This window comes from Prenolepis imparis, unplaced genomic scaffold (assembly GCF_030444845.1).
Source record: "Prenolepis imparis isolate NDT839.2.m4 unplaced genomic scaffold, iyPreImpa1.0 SCAF_1, whole genome shotgun sequence".
In the NCBI taxonomy this organism is placed as follows: Eukaryota; Metazoa; Arthropoda; class Insecta; order Hymenoptera; family Formicidae; genus Prenolepis; species Prenolepis imparis.
This window is the reverse complement of record NW_028141159.1, coordinates 422,322-445,308: the sequence shown is the minus strand read 5'-3', so window position 1 is coordinate 445,308 and position 22,987 is coordinate 422,322. Positions and strand designations below refer to the sequence as shown.

Genomic DNA, 22,987 nt, shown 5'->3' with positions numbered 1-22,987 from the left:
ATTTTTTAAATTATAGGTTTAAATAATACAGAATCACGAAAATGCCACCTACATGTATCACAAATATTGAAGATGGCGAAATAAAGAAATATGAATATTGCTATTTGCAAATTTGAATTTTTTCACATTCTATTACCGTGCAACTTGCAAAAATTAGCCGTAAGGGATAGAGCAAGAACCAAACGTACATCGCGAAAGGATGTATCTACGATATGTATACATGTATATTTACGGAAGAGAAGATTAAATACCAGGGAAGAGACTGGAATCCAAAAGCGGGCCCAAAAGATTTCCTGTCGGAAATTGACGTTTCGCCGTTCTGAAGAAGAAAGTCCATCGAACGAAAAAAGAATGCGCTAGTCGGAGGTCGTCGACGACGGCGACGACGAAGGAGAAATAGGAAGAGGCGAGAAGAAGAAGAAGAAGAAGAAGAAGAAGGAGGAGGAGGAGGAGAAGGAGGAGGAGGAGGAGGAAGAGGAAGGGAGAAAAATAAAGCCCCTTTCCGCGGAGCGGACGAACCGGCCCGTACTCGATACCATCTGCGTGCTCCCTCGACAATAATAGTATAGACCGAGAAATATGCGCGCGAGGCGCCGTGGGTTCTCTCCGACGCGACGTTTCGAGGGCGAGGAAAAAGAAATGATGAAGAAGAAATAAGGAAGGGCGGAGGAAAGGGTGAGAGGGAGAAAGGACCCGTGAGGGCACCGTGTGAAGGATGGGGGGAAGAAGAAATCCGTGCGCGCTGCTCTTCCCCGATGCACACATATCGCTGGAGCCTCATGCCTCATGTCTCATGCCTCATGCCTCATGCCCCATGGGCGAGAACCACTCCGCGATTGGCAGGGAGATGGTGGGGTGACGCGCAACAAGCGAGACCCTGGCCTGGCCGGGCCTGCTCTTAGATGATCGGAGACACGGCTGATGGGCCAGTAGGGGCCCCAGAAATTCCAACAAGGACGGGGCATAATGCGCGACTCAAGGTCGGTTCTACTACCGACGGCGATGGCAGGGCCCCGACGGATGCGCGACCACGTTCAGCAGGGTCGTACCGTGACCTCGCCGGATCTTCCCCTTCTCCTTCCTCTCGTGTCCCTCGCCCTTCCTCGTGCCTCTTCCGTCCGTCTTGCCTTTCGTTCTCTCGTCCTCGTCCTCGTCCTCGTCCTCTGCTGATACCTCTGCAATCCTGACTACCCTCCCGTTCCCCCCTTCTTGCTACCCGTCCTCTTAACCCGCGCGCACGCTACGCCCCACCAATCGTGCAGGATCATACATTCGCCCTCGGGCGCCCTGTGCTTCTGGATTGCACGCGGACATTCCGCGGGCCTGAAAAAAGGAAGCGTCCTCGAGGCGCCCTACAGTAGTGATGATAAACGCGTTTTTCCGCCCTAAAAGCGAGAAAAATCTCCTTCGATCAAGGACTTTCGCGCTATTATCTGCTTCGTGCTTATAAAAGACGCTAAAAGATGCGAGACGTTATCTTCTTTGTAGTCATTAATGACTCTTTTCAGTTACCTTTTTTTTTGCAAGCATTCTGCACACATTGCGAAATTATAACTCTTTCCGCGCGATGAATAAATAATATACACACGTATACATGTAATATTCTAATATTTTGATACAAAATTTTGATACAAATTGAAATTTGTCAGGGCGAGTCGTACGAGTTGCGTACATTCCCTCTCCGAAACGCGGCGTTCTCATATTTAAGTAACTGACAGGGTTACGCTTTGACAATGTCTCAGAGATTGTGTAGCGTAGGTAATCGAATGATTGAAACGCGAAGTCTTATCTCGCGCTATTCAAATTTGAAAGCAACCCTCTTCTAGTCAGAGTTTATCGGGGTCTCGGTTATGACGATCCCTATCGCAACTGCCGAGGGCTGCCTTTTTACGAAAGGTTGAATAAGAAAGAGGTGCTTGAGGCCGCCGAGAAACGAGAGAGACGGCACGAAAAATACGCGGTGGAGAGAGCCTCTGGAATGAGAGAAGAGAAGATGACAATGGAGAAGAAGACGAAGAAGACGAAGAAGAAGAACAAGATGATGATGATGATGATGATGATGATGATGATGATGATGATTATGATGATGATGATGATGATGATGATGATGATGATGATGATGATGAAGGAAAAGAAGAAGAAGATGAAGAAGATGAAGAAGAAGCAGAGAAGGAAAGTAAAGAGGGGGAGTTCGCGAAGCCAGTTCGTGCTTCATCCCGTTGAAGAAAGGAAAGAGGCTGTGTGCACGAGGAGGTTGTAACGGTGGGGGTAAAAGGGGTGTCGGAGGAGATGTAGGTGGGAGCATCGAAGAGGGGGCAAGCAGAACTGGCTGGACGATGCAAGAAGCGAAGGAAGAGAAGGTAAAAAGAGGAAAAAAGGTGGGATCCCTTAAAAATTGAGACCCACGGAGGTGGGGATCGGAATTTCGGGCCCCGTACACCGGCCAGTCTCAAGGAGGCCTTCGCGAAGATGAGGTGAGGAGAAAAGAGGAAATAGGAGAGTATACACAAGCGCAGGAGGGCACGAGACGGGACCGAGAGGAGGAAGAGAAGAAACGGCGAAACGAGAGAAGGCGGAGAGAGAGAGAGAGAGAGAGAGAGAGAGAGAGAGAGAGAGAGAGAGAGAGAGAGAGAGAGAGAGAGAGAGAGAGAGAGAGAGAGAGAGAGAGAGAGAGAGAGAGAGAGAGAGAGAGAGAGAGAGAGAGAGAGAAAGGGAGAAGGTGGTGGAAAAGGAATAGGAGAAGAAGAGAGGAAGAAGAAGAAAAATCAGCGGTGGAGAAGCGGTGGAAGAGCAGGAGGTGAAGGAAGAAGAGGGTGAAGAAGAGGAAGAAAGGCAAGGCATCGTCGCGTAGCCACAGAGAGTGCGCACAGTCCACCGTGTACCCGGCATGGACCGTCAGTACACCCTCTGTGTACTCGTACCGGCATACCAGTACCGTAGCTACGTCGACAATTACCATCATCAGCAGGCGCAGCAGGAGCAACAACGCAAGAGCACCCTTTTGCAACGTCCGACCTATCTCCAGTCACCGACCTATCAACAGCAACAGCAGCAACAAGAGCAGATCTATGAGAACGTCGTTTCGCAGTATCGCATGAGGATGTGCTACCATAACGATTACGAAAACGATGAGCAGATACAGAAGTTTTATTGGGAACAGTGTTACAAACGCAACGACGCCGATGCCACAGCCTATTATTATTGCGAATATGTAAGGATTCACTTGGGAAGAAATTGTACATTTCAAAGTATTCGCCGCGCCGGTTCTCTTAGTAAATACCGCGTCGTTTCTTCGCTTTAACGTGAAAGTGCGAGTTGTATCTTTGTGATTGAATTACGTGTCAAACGTAAAATTATGTTTCTCTCTTTTAAGAGAGATGCTTTGCAAAATTTTGTCGTTAAAGCGTTTGACCGCTATACATTTTTTTTCGCGGTGAAATGCGATTCCGATTGTGTGGATATGAATCGCTTTTGGTGAGATTGATGTGTCGTGATACATCAGTTGCGAATCATGCTGCGATTCCGAATATTGGATATATAATACAATATAGTGATGACGGATAAAATATAATTCTTTCCATCATTTTATCAAATACTGCATATCTATTTCATTCTGTTTATCTATAAAAACGAAAGCAAAGTCTCCTTCTTTTTCGACGTTTCATTTAGAAGGTTTCTCGAAAGCTTTTGTTGAAAAAGGATATTCTTTTTTTATAAATATTTACCTTTTTGGCAAAGATATAATTTAATTTTTAAATATATCACACATATATACATATTTCTCATTTAACAATTTAAAAAACAACAATTTGTGCAGAAACACATATATTACTGTCTATATATAATATACAATGTGTAAAGAAGTAAAATTATCAAAATTTTTAAAATTTGAATAATCATCGTTTGGAAAATTACACATACAACTATAACAGATTATTCTCTTAACTTTTATTATTATCTTTTTAATACGCTCAATTAATTTGTCTCAACACATTATGTCAAGATATGACGTTTTACCGCTTAGAAAAAGGCGTGTTATGTTATATAATATAGATACGAGTACCAGTTAGTGACAGTTGTTTAAAAAAATCATACAACTCTTGTGTTATAGGCGAAGAAGGAAATCTATGACGTAAAACAGCAAAGGCTCTGTCTGGCGCAGGATGAGTACAATCACCTCAATAACGCCTTAACTACCCTTGGCGCATCGCGTGCAAGTTGTGAGTAATTTAACGAAAAATATAATTATTTCTTTTTACACTTTTAAATATTTTTTATAATGAAAATACATTTTAATAATTTTTTTTCTATATTAATTAATAGCCTCAATAAATTGCGCTCACATTATGTGTAGCCATTTTTGAATATTTCATCGATCGTGTCACTATTTAAAAGTATATCATCTAAAGTAAAACAAAATTATAGATTATAAATTTAGAGATTGTTATACAAGCGGCAGTTTTTTCTAATCTCGTATTTTTTTATACACGATTAAATATCTATAGTTTAAATAGACTTATACAATAATCATTCAAATATATAGTAGTACATAGGGCAAATTGTATCAAAATGTATTGACGAATATTTGTGGTTCACAGTATATTCCAGCTCAAGTTCCTTGATAACCAAATACGACCCTGACCTGCTTAAGTCCGACGTGGCACACGCCAGGAGCCGAGTTTCTCGATTAAAACGAGAACTCGAGCAGATTCGAGCTGAGATGAACTGCACGCAACGAGGAGTGGATACTCTCGCCAGGTATAACACGTACAAACCTTATAATCGTCGTCAAGTTTTTATATTAATTTATTCAAATAACTTAACGTTCTTTTACGAAATTACGTGTAAATCTTTACAAAAAAAAGTTATTTCTATGCATTTTGCTGAATGAATCTTATGGGAGATTTTGATTTATACTTTTCAATAACAAATAATAATATTGTTTCATGCACAAATTCAAACACTCAAAAGTATCAGTATTGCTTGGATTACAAGATTTTTTTATCAACAACCATCTGTTCATATTATGAATTATGATGCTAATTATTTATAATACTTGCAATTATAAGTTGAGAGTAGCTCTAACTTTTGCCAACTGTTTCTTTTTATAGTGTTGAGCAAAAATTGAACAGTCACCATGGTGGATGTTACAATATCATGGAAGCGCAAGCTATTATGACCGAACTCCGCAACATTCAAAAATCTTTGAGTTCCGGAGAGAAAGAAAAAGCCGAACTGATGCAGTCGCTGGCGCAGCTCAAAGACGAGCTGACAAGGCTGCAATTGTGCGAAGGTAGTCCGGAAGCTAGCACGCTCAGTTTGCCGCAAGAGAAACTTAGCACGGCTTCCCAGACGGATCTCTCGGGTGAACTGGTGCCGATTGGGACCCGATTGGCCGAAATGGCGCGTATGAGATTGCAGTATGATGAGGCGAGAAAGCGAATCCAGCACATTCAACAGCAGTTGGCGGATCTCGAAGAGAAGGTGACGCCGGGTCAAACCGAGAGCGACAAGGACAAACTGTTACTATTCCAAGAGAAGGAACAACTGCTGCGAGAGCTGCGGAGCATCACACCGCGCACGAGGACGCACCAGGATATGAAGAAGATTCAGTGTGAAATTCGCAAACTAGAGCAGGATCTCAACACCGCGTTTGAACTGTCGAATAAAACCATCACCGATCGCGTACGGCTCCACGAGGAGAAGCAGCTGTTGCTCCAACAACTCAGGGATGCTCTGCGATCGATGGCGATGTTAGAGGGCCAGCTGAAGACATTGAGCGCTAGTACATTATCGGTGAGCAGTAGCTCCAGCCTTGGTAGTCTCAGCACGACTAGCAGCAAGGGTTCCCTCAGTTCCGGGCTTAGCTTTACGGACATTTACGGCGGTCCACAGTGTCTGGGATCTGCCGGCTTACAGCAAGAACGACCGGTCGACATGGTAGATTTACACAGACGCGTCGAGAGATTGTTGCGTGGCTCCGAACATAACAATCTCGTTGGCACACCCTCGCCCGGCAGATCTCAACCCAGTCTCTCGCCGAGATCGAGTCTGTCGAGCGTAAGCCCGCCGGTGTCACCGTTATACGAGAACGCACCGATGGGTCCACCGCCTGCCTACGAACAAATAGAACTACAGAGGAGGCAGCATCAGAAAGTGGTACCCCTGGCAGCGGCGGCTGCGATAGTAACAACCAGTGGTGCAACCGCCGCGTCGCATCTCGACGGGAATCAACTAGAAGACCGTTTGACGGAACTCAGATTCAGTCAGCAGCAGGGAGTACCGCAGCAGCAGGAGCAGTCGTGCTCCTCCAGTTCGCAGGATCGTCTGAAACTTGTGGTTGGTCCGCATCCGCCCGTCGAATTGCAATCGTGCAACATGTCACAGGGTAGTGGCCTAGGCAGGCCTGCCGCGTCTGGTGTGCAGTTACTGCAGCTGCAGCAGGTGCCGCCACCGCCTCAAGAACCACCCCCGTTGTCGCCGATCAGCGAGACGCCACCGCCCACTGGGATTAGATCAAGGGCCAGCAGTTCTGGCACCAACACTAGATCCGTTTCCGCTGCGGTTTCCGACGAGAGCGTCGCCGGTGATTCGGGCGTCTTTGAAGCGTCCAATCGGAAAAGACTGTCCGGATTCATCTCCGACGTAGACCCGTTGGCTTCCGGCGAGATGAGTTTGGAAACGGCACAGGTGCAAATCAAACTGAGGTACGTTTCATTGCGCGTTTACTTTATTTGCGAATTTATAAATTATAAATATCACGAGCAAATAAAATAATGTGTTACGTATGTAGAAATATCAAAATATTAGAAAAAACAAATTTCTAGCAAACCAAATCAAAAGTAGTTTATGTATATGTTAAAAATATGTTATCTGCAGAAATTATATTTTTCAATCATTCTTTGATAATATATAGTATTTATGACTTTTCACATATATATGTTTTTATATTGCAAATTACATTTTGTGGAACTTTGCGTCCTTGCGATAATTTAAATTTTGGAACGAATTAAAACTTGTAATATTACATTTAGGTATTCGGTGAGTGATGGAATGCTTCATGTTGGCATCGAACGCGCGAGAAATCTAGCTGCGCTTTTCATACCCAACAACGCACAAGTGTGAGTATTTATAAGACTTTTCCAATTATTTTTAAGCGATGTATGTATTCCAAGCAACATTTCACCTTATCGCAATAATCAATCGTCGCACTGTTTATTTCAGTTTCTATTTCTCGGAACATTCGAGACGAGTATTTACATTTTCGATTAGTCAATATCGCGTACAGTTCAACGTACACAAGTATTACCGATAGGTCGAATTATATCCGCGAACGGTGTCTCGCTTTCAAAGATAACCGATTAGATAATTCGGTTGCGCAATGTTAAGTCAACCTGCTAATAGTTTCGCAAATGCATTCGACTTTTGTCTATTTGTCAATCGAGTTAGTTGCTCGATCGGTCACCCTAGAGCCCTCAGATATTGACATATTTAAATGAGATTAAAATATAATTATGAAATCCTTGTCGCGTTCGTGTCTAGATCATTGACCAGCATTCACCTTTGTTATGTAAGGGCTCGCTTATTATCAGCGATATTATGATGATCTCGCAATCAGCTTTACGGCCACTCGGAAATTTATTGCCGCAGTCAAGTACTCTGCGTTGATACCACTGCTTCGCAAAACGCGGTATGACGCTTCGCTGGATGGATGGATGGATGGATGGATGGATGGATGGATGGATGGAGAGAGAGAGCGAGAGAAGAGAGAGAGAGAGAGAGAGAGAGAGAGAGAGAGAGAGAGAGAGAGAGAGAGAGAGAGAGAGAGAGAGAGAGAGAGAGAGAGAGAGAAAAGTTTAATGTATAGTTATGCGTTTGATTAATGATCCATCTTTCTCGTGATGGTAAATCAACATTTTCCAATCCTAAATGGGAAGAGGAGAAAGAGAGAAAGAGGAATATATGATTCTTCTCGCGAATTTTATTTGCTTTCGCGTAACTGTTGTATAGCCGCCGTTTTTGTGAAATCCTTTTTACGCAAAAATGACATTTCTCTTTCATTTTGTATTTTAGATACATCAAAGTCGCTCTGTTGCCGATGCAGACGCCCGTCACTAACATGTGTTGCTGTACGAAATCCGTCGTGGACCTACGAAAACCGACTTTCGGCGAGATATTTCCGATCGCCGTACCGCTCAACAAGTTGTACACGAAGACTCTGCAAGTGACACTTTGGTGTACCGAAGCCGAAAAATGCTTGGTACGTTTATAGTTTTCTCATACTTGTCTCATATTTTGTAAATTTTTGCTTTATTTCGAGATTTTTATATTCTATTACAACGTATGATCAAAGTGTACTCTGAATTCAAGACGTCTTTAAAATATCAGCGCTTCTCAATTTCATTTAGGTGAAATTAATAAAAATTGGACATTTATTCGATTACAGGGTTCTGCGCAAGTCTCGCTGGCAGACTTCAGTCCAGAATCTCCTAGCGTGAAATGGTACAATATACTTTCCTTCCGCTTCATGCAACCGTCCGACAGCAATCCCAGTACTAGCAGTAGTAATAGCACTTCCACGAGTATCATGAAGCAAATGAAGCACGACAAACAGGAATCAGACATCTCGATGTACAGAAGCGCACAAAATACGAAAGAAGAGAGTAGTGACGAGAGTACGATAATCAGTTCTCAGACATCTACCTTGACGAGGAATCAAGGCTGCGACGAGCTACAGACAGCCGTATCGCTGAGACTCGAGGAGCTCGCCAATTGTAGGGTTAGCCGAGAAGAAGAGGACGGCGGTAATAGCGAAAGCGGAAGCGAGGGTAGCGACGAAGAAGGCATCGTCTTGGAGTTTATAATGGGGGATAATATTCTGGAGGATGTTTTGGAGCACGAGGTAAGCAACGTTTATTCATCGCTTACGATTCGTTCGTTTTCGCATCGAAAGATCGCATCGAACTTGAAGTTTGAATGTCTCTTTCAACAGATCGATTATAAATTTTATTACAATTCTTTTTTATCCGATGTAAGATTTTTTTGAATATATTTCTAACGACTAGATTTTTCTTGTGTAATATAACAGGAAGATGAAGAACTGAATGAGGAAACGAGGCAAACGCAAGACAAGGAAACAAACACCGAATGCGTATTTATTCCGGAGCAGGGCAAGCAAAGGAAACTCTCTGCGGCTGGCGTTGTGCCCGGCGCTATTCACGACGACAAGAACTCCATTGTGATCAAGAGGAGTCAGACGTTCTCACCGAGCGCGGCCGTCAGCAAAAATCATTACATCTGTCGAGTGAGTTTTAATTAAATATCATTTCATATATCTCTCTTGTTATTTTCAATTGTACAAAATGCCATGAAAAAAAAAAGAATTTTTTAAGTTTTCTATGTTTTTTTTATATAAAAAGCTTTAAAGTTTCAATCATTTGTAAATTGTAAACAAACGGTTAAAAAGACATATACGATTGAAAGATTGTATTACTTTGTTACTTGTTTTTATAATTACACTATGGTATTTTGAGATGCGAATTTTCTACATATCAGTAGACTCTATTTCTAATTATTCGCGTTTATTTATTTATTTCTCATGTCTTATCTTTGCACTTTTGATCTTTGCAGCTTAATCGTAGCGACAGCGACAGCAGTATGCCGCTTTATCGCAGAGGTGGACCTTTCCAACGGAATTCAGTGGAGAGACGTTCCCTACGGTGGCGTCGGCCTTCCTCCGCTCTCAGTTACAAAACCACTTCGAAAAAATCGTCCTATTTGCCACCCACAATAAGAACGTCATTGGATCTCGAATTGGATCTCCAGGCGCAGCACGCTAGACTGAATAATCTCCAAGATGAGCTTAGTAGGTTACGGGAATTGAAGCAGCGATTGGAACAAGCGCGCGAGAAAGGTGATACCGATTTGGCAACGTGGCTATTGGAAGATCAAAAATTCCAAAACCTCATGCTACAGGCCGAAAGTGGTAGAAACGGTAAAACCGCCGAGGAGAAGAAAGTGGAGAAGATGATGAAGAAAACATCGAAAGAGATCTACAAATTGAGGAAAACGAAGGCTGGAAAGGGAAAACCCGACATCATCTCTTTCAAGTAAGTAACAAGTTTCGCTTTATCCCGATTACTTTTTATTATGGCCTGATTTATCATGATTCTATAATATATTCCAAAATAAAAAGTTCCAATAAATGCTTAAAATTGACATTTTATTCCTCATTAACGAGAATAAATGCGTTTTTTTATTATTATTTATTACATATTTTTCAGTTTCTTTATTATTTCAAAATATGTATAATTGATAATTCAAATATTTAAGTAATATTCAAAGTAACTGGGTAATATCCGAAATCAAGTCAGATATTTTAATTATAATGCTAAATCAAAACTAAAAGAATAAATCTTCAAATAAATTACGATAAGAATCTGTAATTTTTCTGAATCGTATAAGAAGATATTTGATAAGCAACGTTATTTTTTTTCTTTTTCAGAGAAAAGATGGCCTTCTTCACGCGAGTAAATTTGAACGTTCCTGTTCTGCCACCCGAGGATCTCGGAACCGATAGTACGTGTCCTACGGCATCGCATACGCATAAAAGATACACGTCGGAGCCCGTTACCAGCGTTCACGGCATTATAAATTCGACGATGCGGCCGAACAGCGTTCCCGGCGCAAGCGCGTCGTCCGCCACGATGAACAGCAGCGGCGTCGCAGATCGGAATGCGAGCGGAATTGTCATTACGAACGTTAATGAGAATGAGATTCCGATGATGAAGAATACTGAGAAGCCTGTAAACGCTAAAGGTCGGCCAGCGGCGGAATCGAGCGCGCGAAATTCGGAAAACGGCGAGAGCGAGGCCTTATCCAAGTCCACCACAGAGAAGACCGAAGATAACGGGGAGCCGACAAAGAGATACGAATACGTCGTCGACAGGGTTCTCGGCGTAGAGGTATGAGAGCCGAAGAAGATTGCGCGTCACCGTCAAATCTGCCTTTCAAGTTTCAAGTAGCAAGATGAGAAAAGACGAAAGAAGAGAGTCGAATGATGGAAACCGCTGCTTCCTAATTCTGAATCCCAGGTGCCATGTGCAGATTGCAAGGACGAAGGTGCACGTCGAAGAAATAAAAGATGAACGTTATATCGAATGTGCGCGGAGCCGCTGTAGCTGATACGATCGGTCGTATCGGCTATATTCGCGAGACGCGTGTGCCAATGCTGCGTATTAGAAACAGCCTTTCGATAGTTGCAGTAGCGAGAATTGCGCGCAAACGCGCAAGTGCGATGTGTACATACGAAAACATAAATTATTTAAACGGTACTCCATACACGATAGATTATTTAATTGTTAATTATACGACTCGCCCGAGTCCAATATCGCGACCGCAATATACTTGCGTATCGTATTATTGTTCGTTTCCCTTGTGCGTCGAAATACATGACCCACCGAGCAGCTGGTCTGCGACTCAAAAGTTTGACAAGAAAAGGCTGCGTCTAGATTGGCTGGTAAATTTCGCTCCGATCTCGGTATTGCCGTTTTACAATTGCGTTCAGTTTTCTCATTTTGAGCTCCTTGTCCAGTGGAAATGTGTCCAAGTGTACGTATTTTACACGCTTATCGATTCTATAGACACGAATCGATCGACAACGTGCCTTATGATCGAATTCGTCCCGCGGAAAAAGTACTGTGACGATAATAATACAGGGTATCTGGTATAGATTATCGTGGTACAATTAATAATAATTCATCGCGTGAAATAGAAAATAGTAGAGATAAAAGTAAATATACAATTATTTTTAAATCGCATATAATTTTTCAAGAATCGTGATTTTTTAGGAAACATGAAAGTAATACGCATAACATATTTAACTATATGTTGATACTGATGATGATTAAATTAAATTATGTCTGATGAAGCTTTGTTAACTAATGTACCATGATTGAATGTACCATTGAAGTTGCATTCGATAATCTACTCGTCGCAAAGTAAAAGAAAGGAGCAAAGAAATATTTTCTCTTTCTTTTAATTGGTCAATCAAATGTTACTCTACTTTGACCAATAGATCTTTGAATGCAACAATCCTGAATAGTCTGTATTCTGTAATGCTTGTGTTATTGCATCAAGGACGAACATCTAGATGAAAGTTATGACAATCGAAAATACTCACTGCTATTTTCGCGAATAAGCGACGATTCGAATTACAGCTGCGTTTTTAGGTCCAATATATGTCCGGTGCTAATTACATTATATAGAAAGTAGTCTCCGAGGATTATGCACAGTAGTTGCATCGGTAGCCTTGGTTAACTGACTTTGTCTTATGATGTTGATTTTCTGTGCAGCATTGTAGTTAAAAAAGGCTTAAAATGTTTTAAAAGGTTTAAATTCTATTTATATAATTAAACTTTTTCGAAGACAATTTTTAGCGCCGTTTTCTGCGCTTGATTTTTATTAGCTTTTATTACCGTATTTATTTTATAAAAAAAAAAGTTTATAACTGACAATTCAATTGGTCAATTTGATGCAATTAATCTTAACGAGTATTTTAAAAACACATTAAATAGATGTGTAATCAATTATAATGATATTTGTACCAGACTCAAAGCGAAAAGAAATTTCGGAAAGTATGTTGACATCTTTACTATAACAATTGTTTAATTTGAACGGTCAAAGCTTTTTCAAATTCTGCTTTAGAAAGGATCTATAATTCGAAACAGAAAGTATATATATATATATATATATATATATATATATATATATATACACATATATGTATGTATATTGAAATATGCGGCACATGCAATTATATATATAATATACATGTGTGTGTGTGTGTGTGCGTGCGTGCGTGTGTATACTATATATTTTATATTTCTATATTTTTTAAAATCCTTTTTTATAATATTTGACACATATAATATATAACACATAAAAATAAGTAAAATTCTATTCCAAATTTAATTGCGAATTATAAGATTGTCTAAAGCGGGCTCTCTCTCTCTCTCTCTCTCTCTCTCTCTCTCTCTCTCTCTCTCTCTCTCTCTCTCTCTCTCTCTCTCTCTCTCTCTCTGTCTCTTTTTCAAGCAATAGAAAATTTGATAAAAACTTTACTAAAATTAAAAACCGACAAAATTCTTTAATAATAATAATGCACAATGTAGATAAGAAATAATTTTATCGCATTTGGAATAAGGATTCCAAATGCGATAATTTTGGAATAAGAATTCTTTTAGTAAAAAAAAGAATCCAAAATAAGAGCTGGACCGTTCTAAATCATTAAAAACTTTATGAGAAGTTTCTTCAAGGTAACGATGCCATATTACTTGTATATTGAGGAGCCCAGTGCAAGTTTTAAGAATGAAAAAAGAGGAAGGAGACCTAAAAAGTGAAATAAAACTTTGAGAAATTTGTATATAATTTTGTATATACGTATCTTGACGATTATATGTTACATGCTTATAAATGTATAATTACATATATATGTATATGTATGTATGTGTACACACACATACATACACATACAAAAGAGAGAAAAAGGAAAGTTTGCAGCATAGTGATTAATTCACTCTGCGTTATTTACAAATGTATTTTTATCAGTGCGATTTTACAGAGCGTCTCGTAAACTTGCAGATTCATAAAGCGATTACAAAATTAAACTCAGAAAAAAAAATATATATATATATATAAACATAAAATTGCCTCAGCACTCATAAATGCTGAATTTATCATGCTCATGTATTTAATTAAAGTTATATATTATTATATTATTTACACTACCACATAGCGCCTTATTATTGTATCAAAGTAAGTAAAATAATAATAATATCAATAACGGTAATGACGTTAATGATTCAACTAAGAGAAATAGACGATATAAACATTATTTCGTAAAGTGAACATATGCAAGTGCAGTTACACATACACACCATAACATGAGATACAGGTACAGAAGAAACAATCACAGTTTGATTTGTAAGTAACGGTTCGTATGGTAATGATTAAAAGGACAAAATACAATATACTCTCTTGCCACGTTTATTTGCGTTGAATACCTATTCTGCATCTCAAATCAATCTTCCGCTATCCTGGACCTCATTGTGAGTTTAAAAAATTATAACAAATACTCTGAAATATTTAATATACTATAGGATGTATCCTAAGAAGTGGAAATTCTCTTGCGAAATAAATTCTTTAGAACTTTAAATTTTCTTTCTGAAAAGAGTCGAGATACTAATAATTTTTGATTTATAAACTATTAATAGTAATGAAATGGATAATAATTGCAAATGGCAAAAAACTTTAATGTATACTCATTAAATAACTTTAAACGAATTTGGATATATTAAGGGTTAGAGGAAGAGATTTATTGATAATTAAAAAAAAGCAAGATAATCATTCACATAAATCAAATTTCGTTAAGAAAATTAGCGAAGAAGCGTAATATACAAAATCAAGAAAATCAATTCAATTATTATGTGCAAAAAGCGCGTATAAGTGGAATTTATATTCACAATCTACATGTATATATTACGTTTCTCGAAAATGTATGTAGATATACCCTATGTAACGTTACTTGGATTATTTCATCATCCACGAAAATTTCTGCTGCTCAATTTTTTCCCGCCTGTATATTTATATTTATTGCATATTTTGAAATTTTTCAATCGTAGGTAAGGTAGAATTGGTCTCATCTCGATATCTGTCGTCGAATGTCGCCGCTAGAGGTCAACGCGATCGCTCAAGTCGCGCACTCTGGTGGCGCAAATGACGTATTGAATTCAAACCGTACGCACGAAGCTACTTGCGAGTCCTGCGACGCGACCGTTACAAGTTACAAGTCCAGAGAAGTTGTGATGAAACGTAAACCTTGGTTGAAGGAATTAATATACGTATTGTCCGCGCAAATGTAAGCACGTAATTTAGAAACGATAATGAGGCGAGGAATCAAATCGCGTTTGTTATTTGTAGTACTTGCTGACAGTTACGGTAGATCAAAATAATCTAAAAGTGCAAAGAGCAAAGTTTTTTCCGTGTGTTGTTGTGCATCGAGTGCGAATAGAAAACACTTGGCTTATATTCGTGATTTACTTATTACGATCTACATCCCTGAAAGCAGAGCGGAGAGGAACATGTCATGAAATCTTTTTTCCAATTTGAGAACATTAGAGGTAAAACGCACATCATTAATCACGGTGTTAATACAACTAAGAAGGATAATTATGAAATTTTATTATTTAGCTGGAATTACAGAAACCATGTCGAAAAAATCACCGTATTTTGAATACAAGTTCCCTAAGCAGCTGGATAAATTCTCAAAGGAAAAGATGGAGTTGGAAACAAAGCTGGATGAGAAAAAGAAGGAACTTCAAGAGAAACAAATGCAAAGGAAAATACATGAATTACAGGATAGGGTCAAGGAATTATCTCAAATGGAATCTCAATTGGAAGAAAAAACACGGAGATTGCAAACATCCAACAAGGAGAGGGATATACTTGAGAAAGAACTGATCGCTACACGATCAGAACTGGCAAGCATTAAAAGGACGTTAGGTAAAATTTCATAATGATTATATTTGAATTGCGTATAAAAATTTATTTAATACTACATTTATACTTGTGGAAAAAAGCTTATGTGGTCCACAATTATTATAATTAATTCTAATTAAATTGATACAAGCTCCATTTGTTAATTTGATAAAAATTTGACTTATCTTGTTTGGATTAGATTTAGAACGGCAGGAGAGAAGGGAGCTGGAGACTCGCGCGCTTGGGTTAATAAGAGATGCAAAACGCAAATGGGAAAATGCAGAAAAAGATAAAATTGCACAATTAAATCAACATATCGAAGCGCAAACTATAAAAATTACATCACTATGTACAAGTAATAATGAACTAAGTTCGCAATTACAAAAAGCAGAGTGTGAACTGCAAACTACAAATGCAGAATTGGATAAATTGCGTGTGTTTCAAGTAAGTAATATAATATAAGTAGTATATTTGTAGTTATATAGTACAATTTAATGATGGATGAATATGATATAAGTGTCAATTAAATAATATTGCTAATAAAAATAAACTAGAAACGGGATAAATTGAAGAGATCACTAATACAAAATTTCTAATATATCTAGACGCAATATAAGGAATCCTTGGCGAAAACACGTGAATTAAATAGACAAAGCGTTCAAGGTGTTGAAATCAAGTTAGAAGAGATATCTGCGCGTGCTCATAATCAGTTGGCCGATTTACGAGCGAAATTAGATTTTGAAGCAGCAAAGAATACAGATCTTGAGACTAGATTACGCAATGAGCAGGATTCGAACCACTGTCGCGAGTCAAGATTAAATGTTGCTTTGGAACTTGCACAAAATGAATTAAAAGACTGTCAAGAACAATTGCGTAGTATACAAGCCACATTACCAGCAAGAGATGCAGAGATCGAAACTTTGCGTAAACAACTGCAAGAGAAAGCAAAACAGATAGATGATCTGAAAACATCCGAGCAGATGCTCACAAGCCTACAAGAACAATTGGAAAGAATGAATCTTGAAAACGAGCAGTTAAAGCAGCAATTGGAAGTGAGTATCCAAATACTTTACAAACAATCAGTACAGTAACATTTTTTTCAATTTAAACAATCGCTTATTACAGGTTACCAAATCTGATCTAAATGAAACCATGATGAATTTGGAGCAAAGCGAGGCTCTCGCTTTAAATTTAGAGCAAGCGGCGCAAGATAAAGCTACATTACAAAAGAGATTGCAAGACTCCTTGAACAAAGAAGGTAAATAAAACAATCTTATACAAGGAACTAAAATAACTTTTTTTTTTTATTTTTTTTTATTTTTATTACATTGTTTTGTTATTTGGTTCCAGAGGAACAATTGCGCAAGGTTTACAATTTAGAGGAATTATTAAAACGCTTGGAACATAGTGTTACAAAACTAGAAGTAGAAAATGCTAGTCTTAAAGAATTTGATCCGGCCCAACCATCTACATCTCGTGCAGCAATTACTGATACCGCAAGTTCAAAGATCGTTTATCGACAAGAGAAAGTAGAGAAACTGGAACAACAACTTCAAATTTTAAGAGAAGAAATTGCAGTTGAAAAGCAAACAGCGAAACAAGCTCAACTGGCTTTATGGAAGAAGGAAAAGGAATTATCAGATGCTAACTTAGATAAACGAATAGCTGTAAGAGAAAGTAAAAGAGCAGAGGATAAAATCAAAATACTGCAGGAAGAAAAACAAAAATTGCAAGAGAAATTAAGCAGTAAAACAAAGGAAGAAGAGGAGAATCTTAAAAAATTATTAAAAGAATTAGACATTGCAAAAGTGTCATTGAACGATATTACAAAAGAAGCATCTAGAAATAAAATGCAAGCAGATTCAGCACAAAGGGTATATATTTAGATTATTATTCTATTAAAAAATTATTTATTATATATATTTTTAAAAATTATTAGAAATTTTATTAAAATTTCCTGCTCTAATATAAATCAATGTTTCTCTCATTTTCTTTCTGTAGAAGTTAATTTTTATCCGAAGAAGTAATCGTTTTTATTCATTTTTATTTTTCATACATTTTTGTATTTTTTCAGGCCTTGACTCAAGCTAATCATCAGATCGAGGAACTTCAATCTTCGAGCGCATCATTACGTAGAGAATTGGACGCGATTCGCAAGCAAATGCGATCGAATCAAGATCGAGTCGATACTCTGAACGCCGAGAATAGACGTTTGACGCAAGTAGTTGCTAGACATAACGGGGATAAGACTGAATTGGAATCTAAAATCGCGAAATTAGAGCAAGATATTAAAGGCTATGAATTAAATATTGAACTTTTAAAAGAGACCTGTACAGTCTTGGAGGAACAATTGACGGACTATGAGAGATTGACGAGCGATCATGAAACGCGCGAGAATATGCTGATTCAGGATAAAATGAAACTGCAAAGAGATTTGGAAGCTGCTGAAACGAAAGTACGCGAGACACGTGTCGCGCAAAACGAAGAGAAGACGCGAAGATTAGCCGCGGAACGTAATGTCGAGCAATTAGAATCCGAGACAAGTGACATAGAAAGCGAAAGAAACAGCCTTATCACTCAGAGGGACCAATACAAGAAACTCGCTCAAGAGCTTAGCGCACAAATAGAAGAGTTGGCAACGAGGTGCGGTGAAATGGAGTGCGATCTCTCGGAAATGGGTCGCGCTTTAGAAGCCGCTAAAGTAGAATCGAGAGTCGTGAAGGAAGAGAGCAGTGAATACTTGACGAGAGTGCACGAATTGAAAGAAGCGAATTTCGGACTTATGACTGATCTACAGAGTAGCATAGATCAATGTCAGGAACTGAGATCGAGGATAGTAGAATTGGAAAATGTCTTGGAAGAGATGAGACAGTTCTATCAAGAGAGAGAGGTAAAGGCCGAGGGTACTCGACAACAACAGACTAAATTAATCGATTACTTGCAATTGAAATTGGAAGAATGCAGTAAGAAGAAAAAGACTATGTGCGACAAAATACTCGGCAAGCAGAAGGAAAATGTACCTCCCGTGAGTACAAGCATGCCCGTAGGATATCGTGAATTGGAGAATCAACTAGCTAAAGAACGAGCAAAGGTGAAGACATTGACGGATCAATTATTAATTCAAAAAGCTAAAAGCACTTCCATCTCCGCGTCCGCACCTACCTCCCCTACAGCACCTCCGGAATGCGAAAGCAGAAGGATAAAAGGTGTCACGGAGACTAGCAGCGCATCATTAGTCAGACGATTATCTCCGCAAAAGATAGGACACAACATTCCACATAGATTCAATGTAGGCTTACCTATGCGCGCAGGAAAATGCGCGGCCTGTCCTAAGGCTATACAATTTGGAAGACGCGCTGCGACCTGCAGCAAGTGTCAAATCATGACGCATTTGGAATGCGCGGTATCTGTACCTGTGACTTGTGGTTTACCCAGTGATTTGCCCAAGTATTGTCACAATGTTCTTGGAGACAGCGATGAAAGTTTATCATCAATAGGAGATAGCGTCCAGACATTGGCGATAGATCAGCCAGACAATGTCAGCCAGGAAGATGTAAGAAATCATTTATTCATATATTTCATATTTCTCATCAATATTTCTCATTACTTTTATAACAGATTGTATGTTTATATGTGTGTATGTGTATGTTGTATTGTATACAGAATTTACAAAGCATAACAAAGTGTAGCGAAAATGAAAGTCCCATGGAAGGGTGGGTGAAAGTGCCTGGTAGATCAAAATCTTGTTGGGAGAGAAAATACTTAAAGTTGGAAAAGTCATGTTTGTGTATCTACGAACATCAGCCATGTGCAGGAATGGTACCGATCAGCCGTTTAAATTTAACGGAAAACAATGGTTTTAACGTTTCCGAGACAGTACAGCATCCCGAGGTACCAGGAACGGCAAAATCCGACATCCCGTTCGTCTTTAGAATCGAATCTTTAACAACTTGCTGGCCTTCGTCTAGATTGGATGTTATGGCTCTGAGTCAAGCCGACAAAAGAAATTGGCTTAAAGCTCTAAAGACTGTTGTCAGTCAAAGTTCGTACACTGTACCTACATATAATAAGTATCAAACTATGCTCAGATTAGAAAAACATCAGGTGAGTAATGCGTTGAGATGTATGATATACATCGTATCCATTTTAAAGCAAAACATTTTTTTTTGTTTTTTTGTTGTTTTTTTTCAAATGAGAGCTTGTATGTATTTTATATTTTTCCATATATATTGCATCAATTCCATTCGTTTTTTCAGTTGGATCTGAACTGTGTTGTGGAATTGGGTGTAGAAAATGCGCTTTTGTTGGGCGCGAAAGAGGGCCTGTTTTCATATTGTGGTTCTAAATCTCAAACACTTACTACTATACGCGGAGTCAAGCAGATACATCAGCTCTCCTTACATCACCACTTGGATCTGGCTCTAATGATAGCCGGTGAATGCAGAGAGTTGGTACACTGCAATTTGCGACTACTGAAGAATAACGCGTTAGCGGCCGATTGTTCTAAACCGGCGATTAATACAAAGAGCGTATTATCTACTTCCGATAGTTGCCATCTGTATCAATTGCAAGGCGAGATACTGTGCGCCGCGACTGCGTCTCATGTAATGTACGTAACTTTTATTAATTTATAGATGTAATAATACAATTTTTTTAAATACATTATTTCATATATCGATGCAGATTGTTTAAATGGAAAATTGAGGAAGATTCGGGAAAGTTTGTCGGGCTTCGTGAGCTTGAAACACAGGAGCCTTGCAGTTGTGCCGTATTTACGTCGAATCTCCTTATTATAGGCTGTCACAAATTCTTCCAGATTGATTTACAAACTTATAGTGTGGATGGTAAACAAATTTGTGAAATACATGATATATTTATACAACATAATCGCGATAAACCTTCATTTATGAGATTCTTACGAGTAATATACAATCATGTAAAAATTATTTTGACTTTCAACGAGAAATATATAATAATTCTGTAAAAAAGAAAATAACGTACTAATGCAATAATGTGTCATTTACAGAATTTCCAGAAGAAGATAATAGTTCAATTAAAGCTGCACTTACAGGTGCAGCCAAGCTTGGCATATTTCCGGTTTGCGTTTTGAATATTTCCAATACGCGCGGCACGGCGGAACTTTTATTATGTTATAACGAATTTGGTGTATTTGTGGACGAAAATGGTAGAAGAACTCGCGCCGTTGATCCAGTATGGAACCATTTACCATTCGCTTTCGGTAGATACCGTTTTAATTACATAACATTATACTCGATCGATAAATAATAAATCATTTTATCTGATAAAACTTATATTTTATTTTTCAGCATTCTGCAAACCATATTTATTCATTATTCATTTCTCGTCTGTCGAGATTGTAAAACTTGATGCGGAAGCGTACAATTCGTCGGAAAAAAGTCCCGAACGTATATTAATCGAATTATCTAGTTCACGTTATCTAGGTACGGCGGGCTCGAAAGGAGTTTATGTGGCGACTATAAATTCTTATCTTGAATTGCTGAAGATTGACGGTTTTGCCAATATGCCAACGTTGAACGGCAGTTTAACAAGTCTGGACACATTGTACGTCATCCTTTTCTTCAAGATAAAATTATCGATGCGGATAAATTGTGAAATGTTATATTAATTGCTGTAATTATATCCATTTTTACAGAGCTCAAGAAGATGAAAGTAGCTCGGAATTCAGTTTTACATCGAGTTTAATGGAGGCTTTAGATGGGCAAGGAAAAAAAGTACATTTTGCTGGAGTGCACAAATATTGAAGTAGGTCTTGTATACGATCTGTTTGATTTAATTTAAAATAATACTATATTTGGTTTATTAGAAACTAGCAATGTATGTATAAAAACACGTTCATACGACTAGTAATTAGAAATGAAAAAGATATCTCTATTTTTTATAGAAAAAGTAAAGTCTCGAGTAGAATAATATTTAATTTAAAATTACCCTTATCGTGCTTCTCTTTAATCGAACTTGAATATATATATATAATAATAATGTATAAAAAAAAAAAAAAAAAAAAAAAAAAAACAAACGTGATGAAGATCTCAAATACTCTTGCCACGTTATTAACTCTGATGAATTAGTTGAGTTTATTTTCCATACGCGCAACTGTCAACGTTAATTAATATAATAATTTATTGATTCATAAATAAATAAGTTTATATATAAAATTATTAAATATACTTATTTATTTATCGAATAAACGCGTTCGAGAAATTGCAATAAAAAAGAACATGCTAGATGGTTTGGTAAAGATATGCGTTGAACGCATTCAGCGCGTGATAAGCGCTCACTAAAGGTTAAAGATTAAAGGACACGTGCGACTTTATTTATAGTATTATAAAACCAAATTCCGCGACTGTTTATGAATATTACTAAGCTCTCGTATATTTCTCATATGTTCTAGTAATTTTAATTTCTTCGAGTACAATCAATAACAAGAAAATATAAATGTAATTTTTATTTACAAATACATATTAGAATAAAATACTGTACTTAAATAATTATATCATATAAATTAGTATTAATACTATAACAGAATAATATTATATAATATAAATTCTCCTTATGTATATTAACAAGACTTTTATATTTTTATAATTTGGCCTACATAAAAAAAATATGAAGACAAAATAAAAAATACATATGTATGCATATATATATGTGTGTAAAATAGCATAGTTTGTCTTACGTATATTAAATACAATTTATATTTTTTCACTAATTTATTTTTGAAAAATTATTAGACAATATTGCCGGAACCTTGATTTTAAATTAACAAAAGACTATCACATAATATCGCGTTATAATCTTATATATATATATATATACATCAACATTACGATGTAACTAACAGAGGGCAATAACAGGGCATGCATTATGTATTCTATCACTGCATATTATGCGATATCCGGCAACCCTTGACTCTTTTGCGTTGATGCGATGTTACGAATATTCATTATTGATCATTCGACTGTACGAAAAAGAAGACCATTGTATAAAAGAAGTTTCGTTTACGAATTATTACAATTCAACGTCGTTAATCAATGAGTTAATCAATAAATTTTTTTATTTAATTTTACCGGGTTTATTGAATACATATCGATGTTTTAAGACACTTTTATAATCAATTTTTTAGAAATCGCTATTATTTACATACAAAAATCTCGTAATCATAAATTATTTCAGGTAACCGTCATCACGATTTATTATTCATTCACTAATTTATTATTCATGAATACTATCGAGAAGGTTCTCGGAGAAATTCAGTTACTCTACAACTATTAAAAAATCAAATATTGTAACACTTATAATAAGATAATATTAGAAATAAACGACTTATATTTTCGAAACACAAGAAAGAAATACGTTTATACTTTATACCATGCAAAATAGGCTGCGCAAATGTGGAGGAAGTTCAAAGTAG

General features: G+C 37.8%; 2 protein-coding genes across 7 annotated transcripts in view; both read left to right on the top strand.

Moving 5' to 3' along the window:
• The window catches only part of Kibra (WW and C2 domain containing protein kibra), a 52,116-nt gene extending 39,036 nt beyond the window's left edge, over positions 1 to 13,080 (top strand). For 2 of the 3 annotated variants that reach the window (XM_083045386.1, XM_083045406.1), the window contains 9 exons: positions 4,112 to 4,220; positions 4,599 to 4,758; positions 5,112 to 6,707; positions 7,035 to 7,121; positions 8,074 to 8,260; positions 8,447 to 8,902; positions 9,089 to 9,304; positions 9,631 to 10,109; positions 10,505 to 13,080. In XM_083045386.1, coding sequence (XP_082901512.1) covers positions 4,112 to 4,220; positions 4,599 to 4,758; positions 5,112 to 6,707; positions 7,035 to 7,121; positions 8,074 to 8,260; positions 8,447 to 8,902; positions 9,089 to 9,304; positions 9,631 to 10,109; positions 10,505 to 10,970 — 3,756 coding nt within the window. In that variant the 3' untranslated portion in view covers positions 10,971 to 13,080. Of the gene's footprint in view, positions 1 to 2,729; positions 3,212 to 4,111; positions 4,221 to 4,598; positions 4,759 to 5,111; positions 6,708 to 7,034; positions 7,122 to 8,073; positions 8,261 to 8,446; positions 8,903 to 9,088; positions 9,305 to 9,630; positions 10,110 to 10,504 lie in introns of those variants that run through there. The other variant, XM_083045396.1, reaches the window with a different exon arrangement.
• Positions 13,081 to 14,809: 1,729 nt separating this feature from the next.
• Positions 14,810 to 22,921, top strand: LOC145940291 (citron Rho-interacting kinase). 4 transcript variants are annotated; one of them, XM_083045239.1, is made up of 14 exons: positions 14,810 to 15,179; positions 15,250 to 15,561; positions 15,737 to 15,981; positions 16,143 to 16,589; positions 16,663 to 16,795; positions 16,888 to 17,411; positions 17,612 to 19,090; positions 19,201 to 19,641; positions 19,794 to 20,146; positions 20,221 to 20,381; positions 20,564 to 20,776; positions 20,865 to 21,120; positions 21,212 to 21,321; positions 22,750 to 22,921. In XM_083045239.1, the coding sequence occupies exons 1-13, from the start codon at positions 15,146 to 15,148 to the stop codon at positions 21,318 to 21,320; spliced, it is 4,707 nt and encodes a 1,568-aa protein (XP_082901365.1). In that variant the 5' UTR covers positions 14,810 to 15,145; the 3' UTR covers position 21,321; positions 22,750 to 22,921. The 4 variants fall into 4 exon arrangements, with proteins under 4 accessions (XP_082901365.1, XP_082901376.1, XP_082901349.1 ...); XM_083045232.1 differs by lacking the exon at positions 22,750 to 22,921 and having other exon boundaries at positions 14,825 to 14,917; positions 14,980 to 15,179; positions 21,212 to 22,394; XM_083045250.1 differs by lacking the exon at positions 22,750 to 22,921 and having other exon boundaries at positions 15,262 to 15,561; positions 21,212 to 22,394.
• The last annotated feature ends 66 nt before the right edge of the window (positions 22,922 to 22,987 follow it).

Coding starts and splice junctions, on each gene's coding strand:
- LOC145940291 (XM_083045239.1), top strand. CDS start 15,146: ATGAAATCTTTTTTCCAATTTGAGAACATTAGAG. Junction 19,091..19,200: donor ACAATGTCAGCCAGGAAGAT/GTAAGAAATCAT, acceptor TATTGTATACAG/AATTTACAAAGCATAACAAA. Junction 19,642..19,793: donor TCAGATTAGAAAAACATCAG/GTGAGTAATGCG, acceptor TCGTTTTTTCAG/TTGGATCTGAACTGTGTTGT.